At 39.0% G+C, this 16,612-nt stretch overlaps 1 protein-coding gene across 1 annotated transcript in view; it reads right to left on the minus strand.

Moving 5' to 3' along the window:
- LRP2 (LDL receptor related protein 2) overlaps positions 1-16,612 on the minus strand; it is a gene marked incomplete at both ends in the record, with an annotated part of 195,552 nt that overhangs the window by 142,164 nt on the left and 36,776 nt on the right. The window contains 3 exons of the mRNA XM_082840763.1: positions 10,037-10,153; positions 13,673-13,795; positions 16,120-16,227. Of these exons, the coding sequence (XP_082696889.1) occupies positions 10,037-10,153; positions 13,673-13,795; positions 16,120-16,227 (348 nt within the window). The remainder of the gene's footprint in view (positions 1-10,036; positions 10,154-13,672; positions 13,796-16,119; positions 16,228-16,612) is intronic.

Genomic DNA, 16,612 nt, shown 5'->3' on the forward strand with positions numbered 1-16,612 from the left:
AAAGAAATCTTAGAAAACCCAACTCTTTGCAATAGAGAAGTTATCCATCAGGAGGAAAATTTATTTGGGCTTGGACTGTGACTCTTTCATTTAAGGTGATTATTGTAGATATGAAGGATCTGAGACAAATATGCTGGGCAGATCTCTTGTTCTCCCTGTCCGTCTTTTTGAGAACCAGTCCCATAAAACGGAAAACCAGTATCCACTAACAAGACTAAAAGTTTGCTGACATGGCTCATTCCCCCAACAAACAAGGCCAGCTTGATGTCATCAGAGAGGGTATTGGAATGGTTAGAGGTCAGCAGTTTGACACTTGGAATGAAGAATGAACAGCTTTCTTGTCTCTGTCCACGCTGATAATGAATCTCTGTCAATCAGCTAAGGACTTGCCTCAACCCCTGTACACCTTCTGGTCTCTTCTGTGTATGATTAAGTGGAGGGGTATGCCCATAGTAAAGACTGCACAGAGCCAAGACACAAAATACACAAAAGATTTGGAAAACTGTTTCCAAAAGTTTTTCCCCCTTTGGATACACACACAGAGGGAACAGGTCCAAGTTGTACACTAAGCAAAGTAAGAAATGAACAGATTCTACTCCCTTTAAAGATTTCTACTGCTAACAGTATTAATTAATGGGTTTCAATCTACCCCAGAAAAGAGGAAGTCACAATACTTTGTGATAGGGGATCTCTAAAGTCTTACTTTTTGGTTTATTTGCCTGGAGAGTCTGAGTCTAACCTTGTAAACTTTTTCCCATGGAGCAAATCCATCATGTAGCTGAAATGTCCTACAGGACTTAAAGTAAAGGGGAAGTGTAGTAAGAGAGGAGACACTGCACAAGAACACCAGAGAAACTCATCCTGCTAAGTTTTGTTTTAATGGAAAGATGGACAAACGCCTATTAACTAAGGCCCAGACCTCTAAAGTTTGTCTGATACAAAAATGCAAGAACGTCCTCATTGAACATTGTGGTACATGACTCTTTTTGAATTATGGTCTTCTCAGGGTATATGCTCAGTAGCGGGATTGCTGGGTCGTATGGTAGTTCTATTTTTAGTTTTTTAAGGAAGCTCCATACTGTTTTGCGGCTCTATTTACAATAGCCAGGACATGGAAGCAACCTAAGTGTCCATCGACAGATGAATGGATAAAGAAGATGTGGCACATACATACAATGGAATATTACTCAGCCATAAAAAGGAACTAAATTGGGTCATTTGTAGAGACATGAATGCATCTAGAGACTGTCATACAGAGTGAAGTAAGTCAGAAAGAGAAAAACAAATACCATATGCTAACATGTATATATGGAATCTAAGAAAAAAAAAAGTTCATGAAGAACCTAGGGGCAAGATGGGAATAAAGACACAGACCTACTAGAGAATGGACTTGAGGACATGGGGAGGGGGAAGGGTAAGCTGGGACGAAGTGAGAGAGTGGCATGGACATATATACACTACCAAATGTAAAGTAGATAGCGAGCGGGAAGCAGCCGCATAGCACAGGGAGATCAGCTCGGTGCTTTGTGACCACCTAGAGGGGTGGGATAGGGAGGGTGGGAGGGAGGGAGACACAAGAGGGAAGAGATATGGGAACATATGTATACATATAACTGATTCACTTTGTTATAAAGCAGAAACTAACACACCATTGTAAAGCAATTATACTCCAATAAAGATGTTAAAAAAATTTTAAAACAGAATGTCCTCATTCACACCATCTTTTCCCTCTCCCTTCCTTTCTCCAACTTCCAAACGATACATGTCCATGTTTGCTCCTCGAAATTGGGAGCTGTCTCCAAATATACATGTCAGATTGGTGCCTGAAGACTTTTTTAATGTTTTCTCTGCTAATGATTTGGCTTGAAGCAAGAAATTTCCATGCTATAGTTCTGTTTACATAATCAAGGAGGAAGATGTGGTTTGAGAAACTCGTAGGCCTCCCAGAATGGAAATCATTCACAGCAGGGTAAGACACACATATTAGGCACTACTCTTTATTATCTTGACAGGAAGGCTATAAATACATTCTGTTCTCAGATTTTGACAAAATAGCCAAAAAGAAGACAAATTGATTCTAAAGAAAGAGAGGGCCTCTTAAAGGTATATTATGACACTTAAGCCAAGATTAAAAGGAAAACAAGAAGTTACTGATATAAGTCCTGCCCAGACACCTGGGACTTTTCAAGGTCTTGAAGTCATCCTTTATAAGTTACTTTATGTTAGTCTGGTTCCAAGGCAGGATAATCCAGTCAGAGTAATGATTTGCCAGAAAAAGTTTACTAGTTTGGCCACCAGCACTTAGCTGCAAGTACTATCCACGAAGTTAAATAAGCAAAAACAATAATAATCATCAATAACATGTATTGAAAACTATGTGCCAGAAGCCTGTTCAAGTACTCAATGTGTATGAACTCATTTTGTTCTTATAACAACCCAATGAGGTAGTTACGCTATTGTTCCCATTTTAGAGATCTTACATACATGCCTCTCTGAGGTACAGAGAGGTTAGACAATTTGAAAAAGGTCATACGACTGGTCAGCTGGAGAACCTGAACTCAAATTCAGCAACCTGGTCCCACTACGCTTGTTCCTAACCACTATACTAGGTATTGCTACCACTTACAGGCTTCAGAGTAATAGGAAGAGAAAATTACAGGAGGAAGAATGAAATTGAATGAAAGGAAATAATCTTTAAAAGATAGCATGAAAAGAAAGAGAAGAAGCAACGCAAGGGAAAGTTTTCCTTTCAGTTTCTCATTCCACTTTGGGAAGTCTGGAGGAGTCAGGCCAAATCTAAATTTCATCAAATTATGGCATATTCTACTAAGGACTTCAATCTGGTATAATCTAAGAATTCCAGGAAACCCTATGCTAGGAAACAGAGCTTTCCAAGAGTACCAGGACAAACAAGAGAGTCCATACCAAAAAAAAACAGACAACAAAGCAGCAGGAGACCAACTTATTCCTCTCTGACCCCCACCTCCTATGTCAGTCAACTTCAAGTCTCTGAAGTGACTGTCATCACAGACTAGCATCTAGGGAGTGCAGTAATATGCAAGAGGACAACAGAGAAGCATTTCCTGCCTCTTTCCAAAAAAAAAAAATATATATATATATATGGTTTTTTTTGTTTTTTTTTTTTGCGGTACACGGGCCTCTCACCGTTGTGGCCTCTCCCATTGTGGAGCACAGGCTCCGGACACGCAGGCTCAGCGGCCATGGCTCATGGGCCCAGCCGCTCCGCAGCATGTGGGATCCCAGGACCGGGGCACAAATCCATGTCCCCTGCATTGGTAGGTGGACTCTCAACCACTGTGCCACCAGGGAAGCCCTCCAAAAATAATTTGAGGAGCCTTTCAATGAAAAGCATATACATAATATTTATAAAGTGTGAATAACAATTCAGTACCTTGGAAAGAGAAAGTAAATATGGTCTTCCCAAGGGCTACTAGAATTGGACTAACATCAAGTTTAGTCTGAGCAGCTTTCAGGAGCCTGAAGCCAAAAAGGGAAAGACATTCACTTATATAGTTTCCCTTACCGCCCTCGCTTTGAACTACTGGGTCTGAAGTCCTAAATCCCTATCTGGTCTCTATCCATGGTGACCTGATCTCAGACCTAAGTTTAAAAAGCACCCAAAAGGCCTGTTCTGAAGAGTTTGGATCTGCAGTACCTCTTTCTTCACATACACAGAACTATCACCAAAATCTGCAAAGGAGGTTAAGACTGACAGTTCTAATTTTTTGAAAAATAATAACAATCCCACATGAGCCCTAGCAATGGAGTCACTGAGCCACAGGATGGAACACTGTGCCTCAAATGCTCCAGGGAATAATGCAACATATATTTATTGAAATCCACCTTCCTAGACACCGTGCTAAGAACTGGATAAAGGGATTATAAATGAAATTATAGGTGAAGTAACACAGCTTTTTAAAACTATTTCATTCAATAGATAGTAAAGGGACTGCTAAGTACTAGAGAGAAAGTGATGAACTTCATAAAATCCCTGCTCTCATGGAACTTACATTCTATTTAGGAGGGTGGAAGAACAGACATTAAAATAAATGAGAAAGAGTAACAGTGAGGAGTAGCTCTCTGATAAGGTGATGTTTGAACAAGAACTATTAGGGTTATCAACATGGAGGTCACTGGTGACACTGACAAGAACGTTTTTGGGAGATCTGGAGATGGACTGTTTTCAATGAGTTCAAGAAAGAAAGAAGGAGAGGAAATGGAGATAGACAGCGATCAAAGACAATTCTATGTAACTTTGCTGTGAAAGGGAGCAGAGAAGTAGGGTAACAGCTGAGAGGGATCTTAGGGTCTTTTAAAAGATGGGAGATATTTATAATGTGTTTGTAAGATGAAGACTAAATAAGAGATTTTTCTCTTTCCTCAAGGTTTCAGGGCTCTGAATCCTATCTCAAACTGCTAAAAAAAAAAAAAAAAAGGTCCGTCTGTGATGTAAGATGCGGTCAGTCTGCTTCTTCCTTCTCACCTCGAGTAGAGAGAATAGTAAGAGCAAGGTGCAGTGGGGCTGAGTTTGATGAACATGCCCGTCACCAGGCATCACTGTCCAAAGAATGACTTATCCCTCCTCTTCATTCCCTCCCACTTATGCCCCCAGTTGGAGTTTCAACAGTTAGAAATATAAAGTTAGATATACAAAATTCTAAAGAACAGAAAGTCAGTAGAAATAAAACTTCAGAGACGAAGCTGCCCCCGTGGCAGGCAGACCAAATACTGCTGATTACCGGCAAGAAAGCCTTCATTGTAACAAGGATTTGACCCTTTCTTTGGCATTCCTAAGTAACAAAAGAGAAGTGCTGCAAACCAATGATAATTAGCAATAGTTTTACTCACACCAAAAGCATGCTAATATGGTACTTGATAAAGATGAAATAATCTGTCTACTTAGCTAAGAAAAAATTATACTATTTTTGAGCAACGGAAAGTCAGTGCAACATTATTAATTGAATGACCCATAATTGCTGCATTGTTCCGATGTTTATCTTAGACTCTGAGTGAGTGGGTTTTCCTTGATGCTAATCCCATTAAAAGCAAAATGGATGGCAGTTTCAACTCTCTGTTCCTTAAAAAATAGTGATAATTGACAAATTGTTTAATAGCAGGTGTCATTTTACAGATGGCCAGACTGAAGAGCAAAATAACTTAAGAAAAATGAACTTTTACCTGTTTCATAGCTGTACACACACACACACACACACACACACACACATATATATTTTCAGAAAGTCCTCAAACAGTAGAATAACCAAAAATATCTTATGCCTTATGCATATAGGAACACAGCAGACAAAAAGACCAAATATGATATGAAACTATTTATTTCAAGGATAATCTTTTTATTGGAACCTTAATACCCTTGCCTTTCTTGCCATCTCACCCATTCTTTTCCCTCCCTTCTCCCTGCTTCCCTGAGTGGACCCTTACACACCATTCATTGTTATGTAAAAGGAGTGCTTGGAATGGACACAAGGTGCTCTGTCTTGGAGCTCAAGACCTTGATCTTAGAAGCTTGAAAGAGTAAGAACTATATCCTAGGGGTCTGATCTGACAGGCAGGACTATGAACTACAGAGTCAAGCTTCCTGATCCTTTCAAATATTTGGGGAAAAGAAATAAGTCCTTCTTGGCAGTTTTCCAACATCCTCCACTATATTTAAGTGGTTTCTAGTGCCTAGAAGACCCATTCCTATAGACAATCTTATTTCTCAGAAATAGACAAATTAAAGCCATATTCATAAACTGATTCTAAGTTTGTCCAAAAGTAATTTTCCTATTCATCATGACTCCAAAAACAATAGAACAAAGTGTCATGTCTCACAAAAAGGTTTTCTGTCTAAGCCTCACTTAATCCTCCATTATGTGGGAACATTGTAATTTAAAACAACTAATTAAACAGTTGCTATATATCTGAAGTGACATTTAAAATAGCTAAGTACCTCTAGAACTAAATGGATCTTAGCATGATTATCAATGGCTGCTAATATCACAAAGGGGCAGTTAGACATTAGGTGCCTCCTGATGGAAATACATACCTTTATATACAAAGTGTTGTTGCCCTTATACACACACACACACACACACACACACACACACACACACACACAACCTTACACGTGTTCAAGCCTCTAGACTAGTGCTATTTTCAACTGGAGCAGGGGAGGGGAATTCTGCTCCCAGAGGACATTTGACACTGTCTAGAGACATTTTTGGCCATCACAATTGGGAGGTGCTGCTGGCTTCTAGTGGATAGAGGCCAAGGATACTGATAGCTATTCTACAATGCACAGGACAGCTCCCCACAATAAAGAATGATTTGGACCCAAATGTCATTATTTCCGAGATGGAAAAACCTTACTCTAGATCTCGCTACCAATTTCTAGGAAATACAGGGGACAGAAGAACATGTTAAAGGACATCAGAGGGTGGGTGCAATGAGCAAAACCCAGACTATGGGAAACTCCAGAACAAGTCACTTGCTAACTCCAACATATAGATTTTCTTTGGATTTTTATTTAAATGACACTGTAAAAAAATAATAAGCCAATTGAAGATTTTTTAAAACTGAATGGATATCTGATTACTTTAAAGAACAGTTATTAACTTTTAGGTGTGATCATGATACTGTAATGTTTCAGTCCTTATATTTTAGCAATATAGATACTGAATTATTTAAAGACAAACTTATATGATATCTGAGAACTGCTTCAAAATAATGGAGAGAAGAGATATAGGTAAGACAAAATTAGCTATGAGTTGATGTAATCACTCTGCTTTTGATTATGTTTAAAACCTTCCATAATAAAAAGCTTTAAACAATCATTTTAATAATAAAATAGCTAAGTAACCTATAGGCAAAAATGCTCTGTAAACTTCTTATACAAAAGTAAAGTATTCCAAGAGCATGGGCATAGGGTTTAGACCTAGGTTAATATCCTGGTTCGTCTACCCTTACCTCTTGATCTCTGTAAACTGGAGATGGTCCTCACACCTACTTTGTAGTACTGATTAATGCGTATATGTGGAATCTAGAAAAATGGTACAGATGAAACGATTTGCAAAGCAGATATAGAGACACAGATGTAGAGAACAAACGTATGGACACCAAGCGGGGAGAGGGAAGGTGGGATGAATTGGGAGATTGCAATTGATATATATACACTACTATGTATAAAACAGATAACTAGTGAGAACCTACTGTATAGCACAAGGAATTCTACTCGGTGCTCTGTGGTGACCTAGGTGGGAAGGAAATCCAGGAGGGAGGGGATATATGTATACGTATGGCTGATTCACTTTGCTGTACAGCAGAAACTAACACACCATTGTAAAGCAACTATACTCCAATTAAAAAAAAAAAATTGAATATGATAGTGATTGATGCCCTGGGAGTGACACTCCCCTTTTCCATTTCCCACAAGAGCTCCAAACAAAGACGGAAAATAAAATGAGGCAAATCCTCCCCCCAGTACTGGCACTTTTTAAAGACTTTGATCCAGGTCATTCATTTCCTTCCTGTACAAATCTGGCTGTGGCCAGGAGATCAAAGCACTAACAAGGAAGTATGAGGATTCTTTTTTAATTTCCTCTGATTTGCTTTTTTTTTTTTTTTTACACTCTTCCTTACAGAACACATAGCAATAAATAAATGAGGTAGAGAGAAATAGGAAAAAATACCTCATTGTAAACCCTCCTTACATGTGTGAGATTCACTTTAGGGCCATGAACCCTGAAGGATTCATGACTTGTATGATTCCAGAAACAATGAGGTTTAACTCTGGTTCAACAATTACTTGTATGTACTTAAAAAAATGAACAAAATCTTGATTAAGGATTCCTGCCCAGATATTTTACAAAGCTCACTTCCTTTCCTTCATTCCTTTCTATAAGAGCTGCTTGAATGCTTGTACCCTGCCAGCTTTTTTCCAGAAGGTCCGTCGGCAAAGTCATGGGGCAGCTGTATTGGTGACTTGAGACTTGGCTGCAGGGTGTTCACATGGAATAAATCCAAACAGTCTGTTTTGGCTGCCTTTTATTTTCCCTAAAATAGCATTTCCTGCAGTACCATTGCATTTGCAATAAAGCACTCATTTTTATCCACTTGTAAATAAGGGATAAAGACACAGACTGTTGGCTGGTGGCACAGGCCTCTGGTTCTGTTCTTGCACAAGGTAGGACTTCCTCCTTCTGTAAATAAAGTCCTTCATGAACAGTCATCAGACTTGGACCAGAGGACGAGCTGAGCTCTAGCTCTTCTACACACCATTTAACCCTGAACAAGCCACTCCATCCTTTGCTGGTTCAGTTACCTTATTCGTAAGACAGTATTATAATACTAGCTCTAATGTCCTCAGTGAGGGGTCTAATAACAATAACCACTGGAATTTACATAACACTTTGAAGTTTACACAATACTGCAAAACATAATGTATGATTTATCTCTATTATTAATCAAAAATATTTTGTTCATTTGCCACAATAAAGAATTTATTGTTTGCTTTACAAAGTACTCAAAGGGGAGTCCTTGACTCTGGACTTGCTATCTGTGACCTCCAGACACACACTCCCATCTCTAAAACTGCCGGTACCAAGTCTAAATTCTCCGTAACTTTTCCAAAGTTAAAGAAGACCCAACCTAGAGGCCACACAATCTCTTTCAAAAGAAAACATGTAAGTTAGAAATTACAACAGAACTATACCAGAAATTCTGCTAGGAAATGGAAACACAAAGGCAAATAGCACAGACTCGTCTCAAAGGAAAATAACATACAAAGGAAGAAATCATTGGAGAAGTTTTTTGTTTTGTTTTTATGTACTGTGTGATGACAGTGAGGCTGCAGCATGAATCTGGACACACATACGAGTATTTCTTCCTTTAAGAGCACAATTTGAACACTACAGTAAATAGGAACAATTTGCTCATAACCAGTTTATGTTAGCTCCCACCCTCGGCATAGAGTCACATCGGGAAGTATAGCAAGATGGCTCTTTCATTAAGCATACAATATACCAAAGGAAGGGATTTAGAAACAGTGCAGAGAGCTAAAATCCTATCAAAATGATCAAACAATAAAAGAGTTGTCCCATGAGAAGAGACTAAAACCTAAATCTTTAGTTGGAAACATAATAACCAAGAAGTTTATGATCAAGGTTTCTAAGGTACACAAAATCTATCCACCGATTATCAGAATACTAGAATATTAAAATAACTCCTTGAAGTCTGAAATGCAGTATGCCAGAAAGAATGCCAGGGAAAGATATATAAAAACTCAAAGAAGCTCTGGGTAAATTCATAAATGATAGACCTATAAGCGCTTTTGAGAGAAAATGGGTATGTCTGAGACTAAAGACAGAGTTAGATGGACCAGAGGACGGACACAGCAGCATAATTAGTATATTCTTGTATTCTAACAATTCTATATAAACCTCAAGAGAGGCAGATTACTCTTTACTCGTTTGTAAGAAGTGACTGTACCTTCTTATGTTGCTTATGGTCATATTTAAACATTATACATAGAATACTGTGATTGTATGCTTTATCTTGTGGTGATCAGTTACAAATTGATATAGTATTCTTCCATTACACAGATAGCCATTTTCAAAATGTAACACGTTTCCAAGGGTAATCTGGAAAACACTGAGTCCGTAAGAGCAGAAAAACTGAGACATTTGACCTAGAAGCTTACCATGGTAACGTACTAAAAGTTAAAATTGACCAAACTGGATTTTGTACTCATTGACTTCTTGTGATTCTGTGTTAAAGTTAAAAGTTTCTTACTCCAAGACATGCAGAAACTTGATGTGCTAAGGCAGGACAGACTCAGAATGTCTTGCTAAAAATAGACTCCTATCAGAACATCACCTCTAATCCACAAAAGAATCCGCCAAGAGATTTCAATAACAAGAGGCATATTGTAGGCATTTCTGTCCATCAACAAATTGATTAAAATGCCAAAGGGACAAAGGTGAAACCAAATACAGTGCAAAGACTGTAAGGGACTCACGGCAGTTTTTCTCATCAGTTCCATCCAAGCAGTCTGTGGAATGGTCACATCTGAATTCTGCTGGGATACATTCACCGTTGTCGCACGTAAACTGATGGCTTGAGCATGTTCTCCCAGCTGTGAAAGGAAAAAAATATTACTTTGTAATTACTGAAAAACACAGACCAACTAACAAATATGACAGTAACATTAACCCAGCTACTCTAAGGTAGACATCTTACAATGTGAAAGCAAAAGTGTTATTATCAGGATACTATCAAAATGCCCAGAATCATATCAACATTCAAGGTTGTGAGTGTAGACAATTATATTATCAACATGTGTTGAGAATACAATATAGCTTGAAAACCTATACAGTAAAAAGGATGAATGAAGTAAGAATTTTGCAGGTATAGGTATTAATCAAGGATCAGTAAGGTCCCCCTCATTGAAATCCTTGTTTAAACAAGAAGGAAACATGCCAAAGAGTAAACAGTGGTTACTTCTGAGTATTAGGAATGTGGGTGTTTTCTTTTCTTTAGAGTTTTCTCTACTATATAAGCTTTCCACATTGAATACCTGTCAATTTCATAAACATAAATTTAAGCTAGCTTGATTTTATCCTAAGTTGATTAGGGTAGGTGAGAGCAGAGCACCAGTAGTTGATCAAATTTGCCTCTGGATAAAACAGACAAAAATCAAATGAATCAATATTCCAAGCATCATGTGAATTCTATTCTGTGAGTCTGAGGCAGGAATTTTTTTTTAATTTATTTATTTTAATTTATTTATTTTTGGCTGCATTGGGTCTTCGTTGCTGCACGTGGGCTTTCTCTAGTTGCGGCGAGGGGGGCTACTCTTCGTTGTGGTGCGTGGGTTTCTCATTGTGGTGGCTTCTCTTGCTGCGGAGCATGGGCTCTACGCACACGGGCTTCAGTAGTTGTTGCGCAAGGGCTTAAGTGTTTGTGGTTCGTGGGCTCTAGAGCGCAGGCTCACGAGTTGTGGCGCACGGGGTTAGTTGCTCCGCAGCATGTGGGATCTTCCCAGACCAGGGCTCGAACCCGTGTCCCCCCCATCGGCAGGCAGATTCTTAACCACTGTGCCACCAGGGAAGCCCTGAGGCAGGAATTATGATGGGACTTTTTAATTGTCCACATAAGAGAGAAGCATTTGGGGAAAAGATGATCTAATAAAAAAATAATGTAAAATTTAAAATGCAAGAGTTACCTTATAAAATCCATACTCATTTAAAATAGTATGGAACATTGCTCATAAATTACTGCCGTAAAGTTATTTCCAGTCTCCCCAAGCAGTTGCCCTTGGTAGTTCCCATCCCCTCTATGTAGTATTATTATCAAGGGGTCATCCACCACACACTGCATCACAATCTACAGCTCAGTTTTCTTCCTACTCCGTGTGGGGAGCAAGGGAAAATGGAACCAAATGGCACATCTAGCCAAAAGATAAATAACCCACCATTCATTCATTCAGTGTCCACTTATCAAGAACCTACTATCTGCTAGACAGAATACCAAGCCTTAGGGATACAAGTTGAACAAAGCACAGTCACTGCTCTCCAGAGCTTCACAATCTAGCACTGAGTACCTACTAGGTCACCCTTTTCCTCTTCTGGCCAGCCAGAAATATCAGAGCCCAGAACAGATTTCCTAGAAACAAGGATTTCTCCCTGCTCCTTACTATGCCTGGTACTTTTCCTTCCTCCCTTCAGTCCTTCTGAACTAGTGTCCCCCACCTCCCTCCCTTTTTGCCACTCCACCTCAGATCCGGATGCACGTAACTGGACCTGATGTAGATATGCCATGCTCCTATCTGGCCTTGACTAGCTCCTGTCTGTGCCCTCCTCAAGACTGCCATTTGTCACCACCACCACCCTCCACAGCCCCACATAGTTTGCTGGTTTCCCCTGAACCACTCTGTCCCAAGGATCACCATCTCTTTGTTGCTGGCAGACCTCATGACCAGCACTGACAAGCCCTAACAGACTGTATAATTATACAGTCTACATTTTACCTTTACACCAAAGTCAAACTCATAAGTATTGAGAATTTCCATTACCTTCCTCAAAAGAAGGCTTCTAGTGGCTCGACTGAAGAGAGTTCATACTCCCATTCCTGGACTCAAAATTCCTGGACTTAATTCTAATTTTTTATAAATACATCCAGAACCTATTGAAGCCCACAGCATCTCCACTGCTAGTCACCTAACAAACAAGTTCCCACATGACGTAGCCATCAAAAATATCTGTTTCTTCTTTGATCTTTGTGGACAATGTCCATGTGAAAATGCCAACAGGATCTTGGCTATCTCAAAACCAACACACAGTGATGATAGATGTCCATGATTTGTGGGATGTGCATTTAATGAAACAGAATGTGGGGAAGTTTAAAGGTGAATGCTACACAGTGATCAGAGCTGGACTTTTCCAGAGGACAACGGAGGTCAAGAGCCTGAGGTGGTTCATTACAGTCTTGTATCTTCTCTCCAATTTCCATCTCAGTCCAACTTAGACTTGCTAAAAGGTTTTAGTTTGGGGTTTTTTTGTTGTTGTTTTTTTCTTTTATCTTATAAAAACACAGGGAAAAGATGTTGATGTTTTCTCTTCTAGATACTGAAATTTGAATTATGGGAATGTAAAAGTCAGGACTTCTGCGGCTTTCATGCAATCATGAGAAGCCAATAGGCTAAAAAGATGGCAGGGCAGGGCAGAATAGTGGAAGAAAACTGGATGATGTCACTGATCCAAGGAATTGAGATTTTCCATTATCTTCCAATCAATTCTGGAACAATGCTACATTTAGGCTTCTTGGGTGAGATAATAAATTCCCTTTTTGCTTAAATTTTTTGAGTTGTGTTTTTCACTCTTTGCAGCCAAAACCATCCCCATTGATACAAGAATAATTTTAAATTATACAAATATCCTTAAGAGAAAGGAATGCTACAGATGACAGACATCTTTCTCACATGTTGCCATCTTACATTCACCCAAGATTATGCTCTTGTCCAAAATTGTTTAAGCCCAATAAAACACTCTTTTCCAGTTCCATCCCAAAGAAATCAGAATGGAAGTGTCTCTTCCAGGTTACTGCCCTGAACCCCCTCAATGTCCAGGAATCAGTAGTCGCCAACGTCCTCTTTCTTGCTACTATTTGCTTTCTGGTTCCAGCTCATCCTACGATGGCTCTAGCAGCTGTCACTGAAGTGCCTCCGACAGACCTCCACTTCCAATCAGTCAGAAAGAAGAGAGTTTAATAGTGGGGCAGAAGGGGTGGAAGGTTTTGCCTGCACAGTGTGTTCCAGGAGCATGTGGACCCATCCAACTGCCAACCAGACAAACGAAGACCTCCACATACAGATACCAATAGGTGTTTTGTTTCTTTCTTAAGCATAACATAACCTGAGTTAAATACTGGGAATCTATCCCATGTCCAAATCACTGGCTATATTGATAATTCTTCAGCACATTCACACTTTCAGTATCATCCAACCCCTGAGTGAGATGGCTGGCACAGATTCCCTTGTCCTTCAAGGCCCAACTCTGCATTTATAAAGATCCATTCCATTGTGTTTTGTATTTGTAACAGGTTGGAATTTAAGGTGTCCAAAGGGCCAAAACAAGATTCCTCTACAAGCACTTACGGCAATGCCGCCGTTCATCTGACCCATCGATACAATCTTCTTCCTCGTCACACACCCAGTGGACAGGGATGCATAGCTCCTCACTCTGACACAGGAACTGGTTGGAACGGCAAGTAGGGTGAGCTAAAATAAACCGGAAAAAAACTCATTATGTCTAACATCCACCCTATTATACCAACAAACGATGCTCGTTTCAAAAGAAGTATGTCAACTCCTGCTCAATATATTTGATAGCAAATATAAAAAACCTTAGAGTCTGTGGAGTTTAACCAGTGTTCACTGTCAAGTAATCTCAGCAATGGCATCACAACAAAATGCTGATCCAAAGCAATACAAAATACGGAGAATAAAACAAACACACATTCATACGAAGTTATGACCAAAAAAATATTAAATTTTTAATTTCAATAAAATCAACCATGAGTTTATAATTATTAAATTATTTGAAGTGTTTTGTAATAACTAATAGTAAAACATCATGATAAATTGTAAAATCCATGCGATTTGGAAAACAAGACCCAAAATCAAATAATTTATTATTTCCACAATTTACTTGCTTTACAATCTTCAGCAGGTTCTCTGAATCGCAATGTATGCATCATAAAATGGGGACTATAGTTTTCTCACGGTGTGCTATAAAAAATAAGTAGAATGGAATATTACTCAGCCATAAAATGAAACGAAATTGAGTTATTTGTAGTGAGGTGGATGGACCTAGAGTCTGTCATACAGAGTGAAGTAAGTCAGAAAGAGAAAATCAAATACCATATGCTAACACATATATATGGAATCTAAAAAAAAAAAAAATGGTTCTGATGAATCTAGGGGCAGGACAGGACTAAAGATGCAGATGTAGAGAATGGACTTGAGGACATGGGAAGGGGGAAGGGTAAGCTGGGATGAAGTGAGAGAGTGGCATGGACATATATACACTACCAAATGTAAAACAGATAGCTAGTGGGAAGCAGTTGCATGGCACGGGGAGATCAGCTCAGTGCTATGTGACCACCTAGAGGGATGGGATAGGGAGGGTGGGAGGGAGGGAGATGCAAGAGGGAGGGGATATGGTGATATATGTATATGTATAGCTGATTCACTTTGTTGTACAGCAGAAACTAACACACCATTGTAAAGCAATTATACGCCAATAAAGATGTTAAAAAAAATAAGTAGAGTAACATATGTGAAAGTACCATGTAAATAAGTTGCGAGTGATTGTCATTGGTATGTTTTTATCATCATCGTTATGGGACATTGATAAATTGTTGGTATGACTGCTCAATTATTCCTTTATCTCAGAACACACTGTTCCTGACTTTCTGCTCCTAGTGTTTAACCTAAAATGAACTCAGTAAGCCCAGAGGAGGCAAATAGATAGCACTTGATCATATCTCTACAAATAGAACTACTCCCTTACTCAAAGTGTGGTTTCCAGACTAGCAGCATCAGCATTACCTGGGAGCTTGCAGAAATGCAGAATCTCAGGTCCCACCTCAAACATATGGAACTAAGCCCTACACTTTAACAACCTCCCCAGGTGATCCATTTCTGCATGAAAGTTTGAGAAGCGCCTTATAGGACCTAATCCCCACACTTCTCCCATTTTCAAAAGCATCGTCATCCAAACAATACACCAAAGTTTGTCCTGTTGTGCCACAGGATGGCCAACGATTCAAAACAAATTTTCACCTGCTTTCTTGGTTTTTGGATGATAACCCTTGCCTGTTCACCTGTCAGAATGAATGAAATTGCAGTAGTGTGATGGATCACCTATGGCAAGGTGGGAGAGCAATGGACATAAGGGTTGGGATTAGTGCACCAACTGGGAATCCTTTAATAAATAATTTAGCTTCTCTATGCCTCAGTTTCCTCATCTGAAACCTACCTCAGAGTATTGTTGAGAGAACTAAATGAAGAAATATGTGAAAGTGATTTTATAATTCTTCTAAATTAAAGAGTTAAATTGGGGGTTTATAATATTATCATGTTTTTAACTATTATTTAAAAAACATAAACCACACTAGCCCCTTCTGTGACCTCTTGATAGTAATGCACACAAGTTCTACTACATCCTTTTTATAAAAACAGACTTCCTTGAATTACAAATGACAGCAGTACAGACAACATTATTTTTTTATTCTTGTTAGTGCACAAAATTTGCAGACTGAATAATCTGAAATAATCATTTATAGGCTTCAGAAAACAGCTCAGAAAGTTGGTTCCATACCAAGGTCATGGGATAAGAGTAAGATAGAAACTGATGTGAATTGAACCTCGTGATCAAAAGGGACTGAATTCTTAATGCCACCAGTTCTCCATCTCAAAAGATTGGAGCTCAGTCCAATCTACTACTAAAGGCACAACTCTTTCTCTTTGTTACAGCTGAAATGACCATGAAGCACTTCTGCTACTCAGAACAGAGCTCAGCCCCACCGCTCTTCACTTACGGCAGCCAATTTCATCCGAGCCATTCGCGCAGTCTCTGGTCCCATCACACCGCCAGGACGCAATGATACAAACCCCAGGTTGGCACTGAAACTCATCACTGTGACATTCTGTAATCCCACAAGCAAGAGAAAGCCAGTTTAAAAAGTTACACACACAGATATTTCAAAAAAAATACAAATTTTTGATGAAAACAAAAAATTATTCAACTAATTAGAAATCAAAGAATGTAAATTATTTATACAATTAGGAAAACATTTTTATGATTATATTCTGTGTCAGGGTCTGCAGGAAAGTCATTTTCACACACAGCTGACTAGAGTGCACCTTGAGGTAACCAATCTGGAAAGCAGTTTGACAAAAAGTATCCTGCTTTTTCAAAGTGCTTATTCTTTAACTTAATACTTTTACCTCTAGGTAATTTTTTTTCCCCTTAAGGAACTAAGCAGAGAATTAAAGATTTATGTGTAGAGGTTTTCATCATAGCATAATTTA

Source organism: Leucopleurus acutus (assembly GCF_964270905.1).
Source record: "Leucopleurus acutus genome assembly, chromosome: 6".
Taxonomy (NCBI): Eukaryota; Metazoa; Chordata; class Mammalia; order Artiodactyla; family Delphinidae; genus Leucopleurus; species Leucopleurus acutus.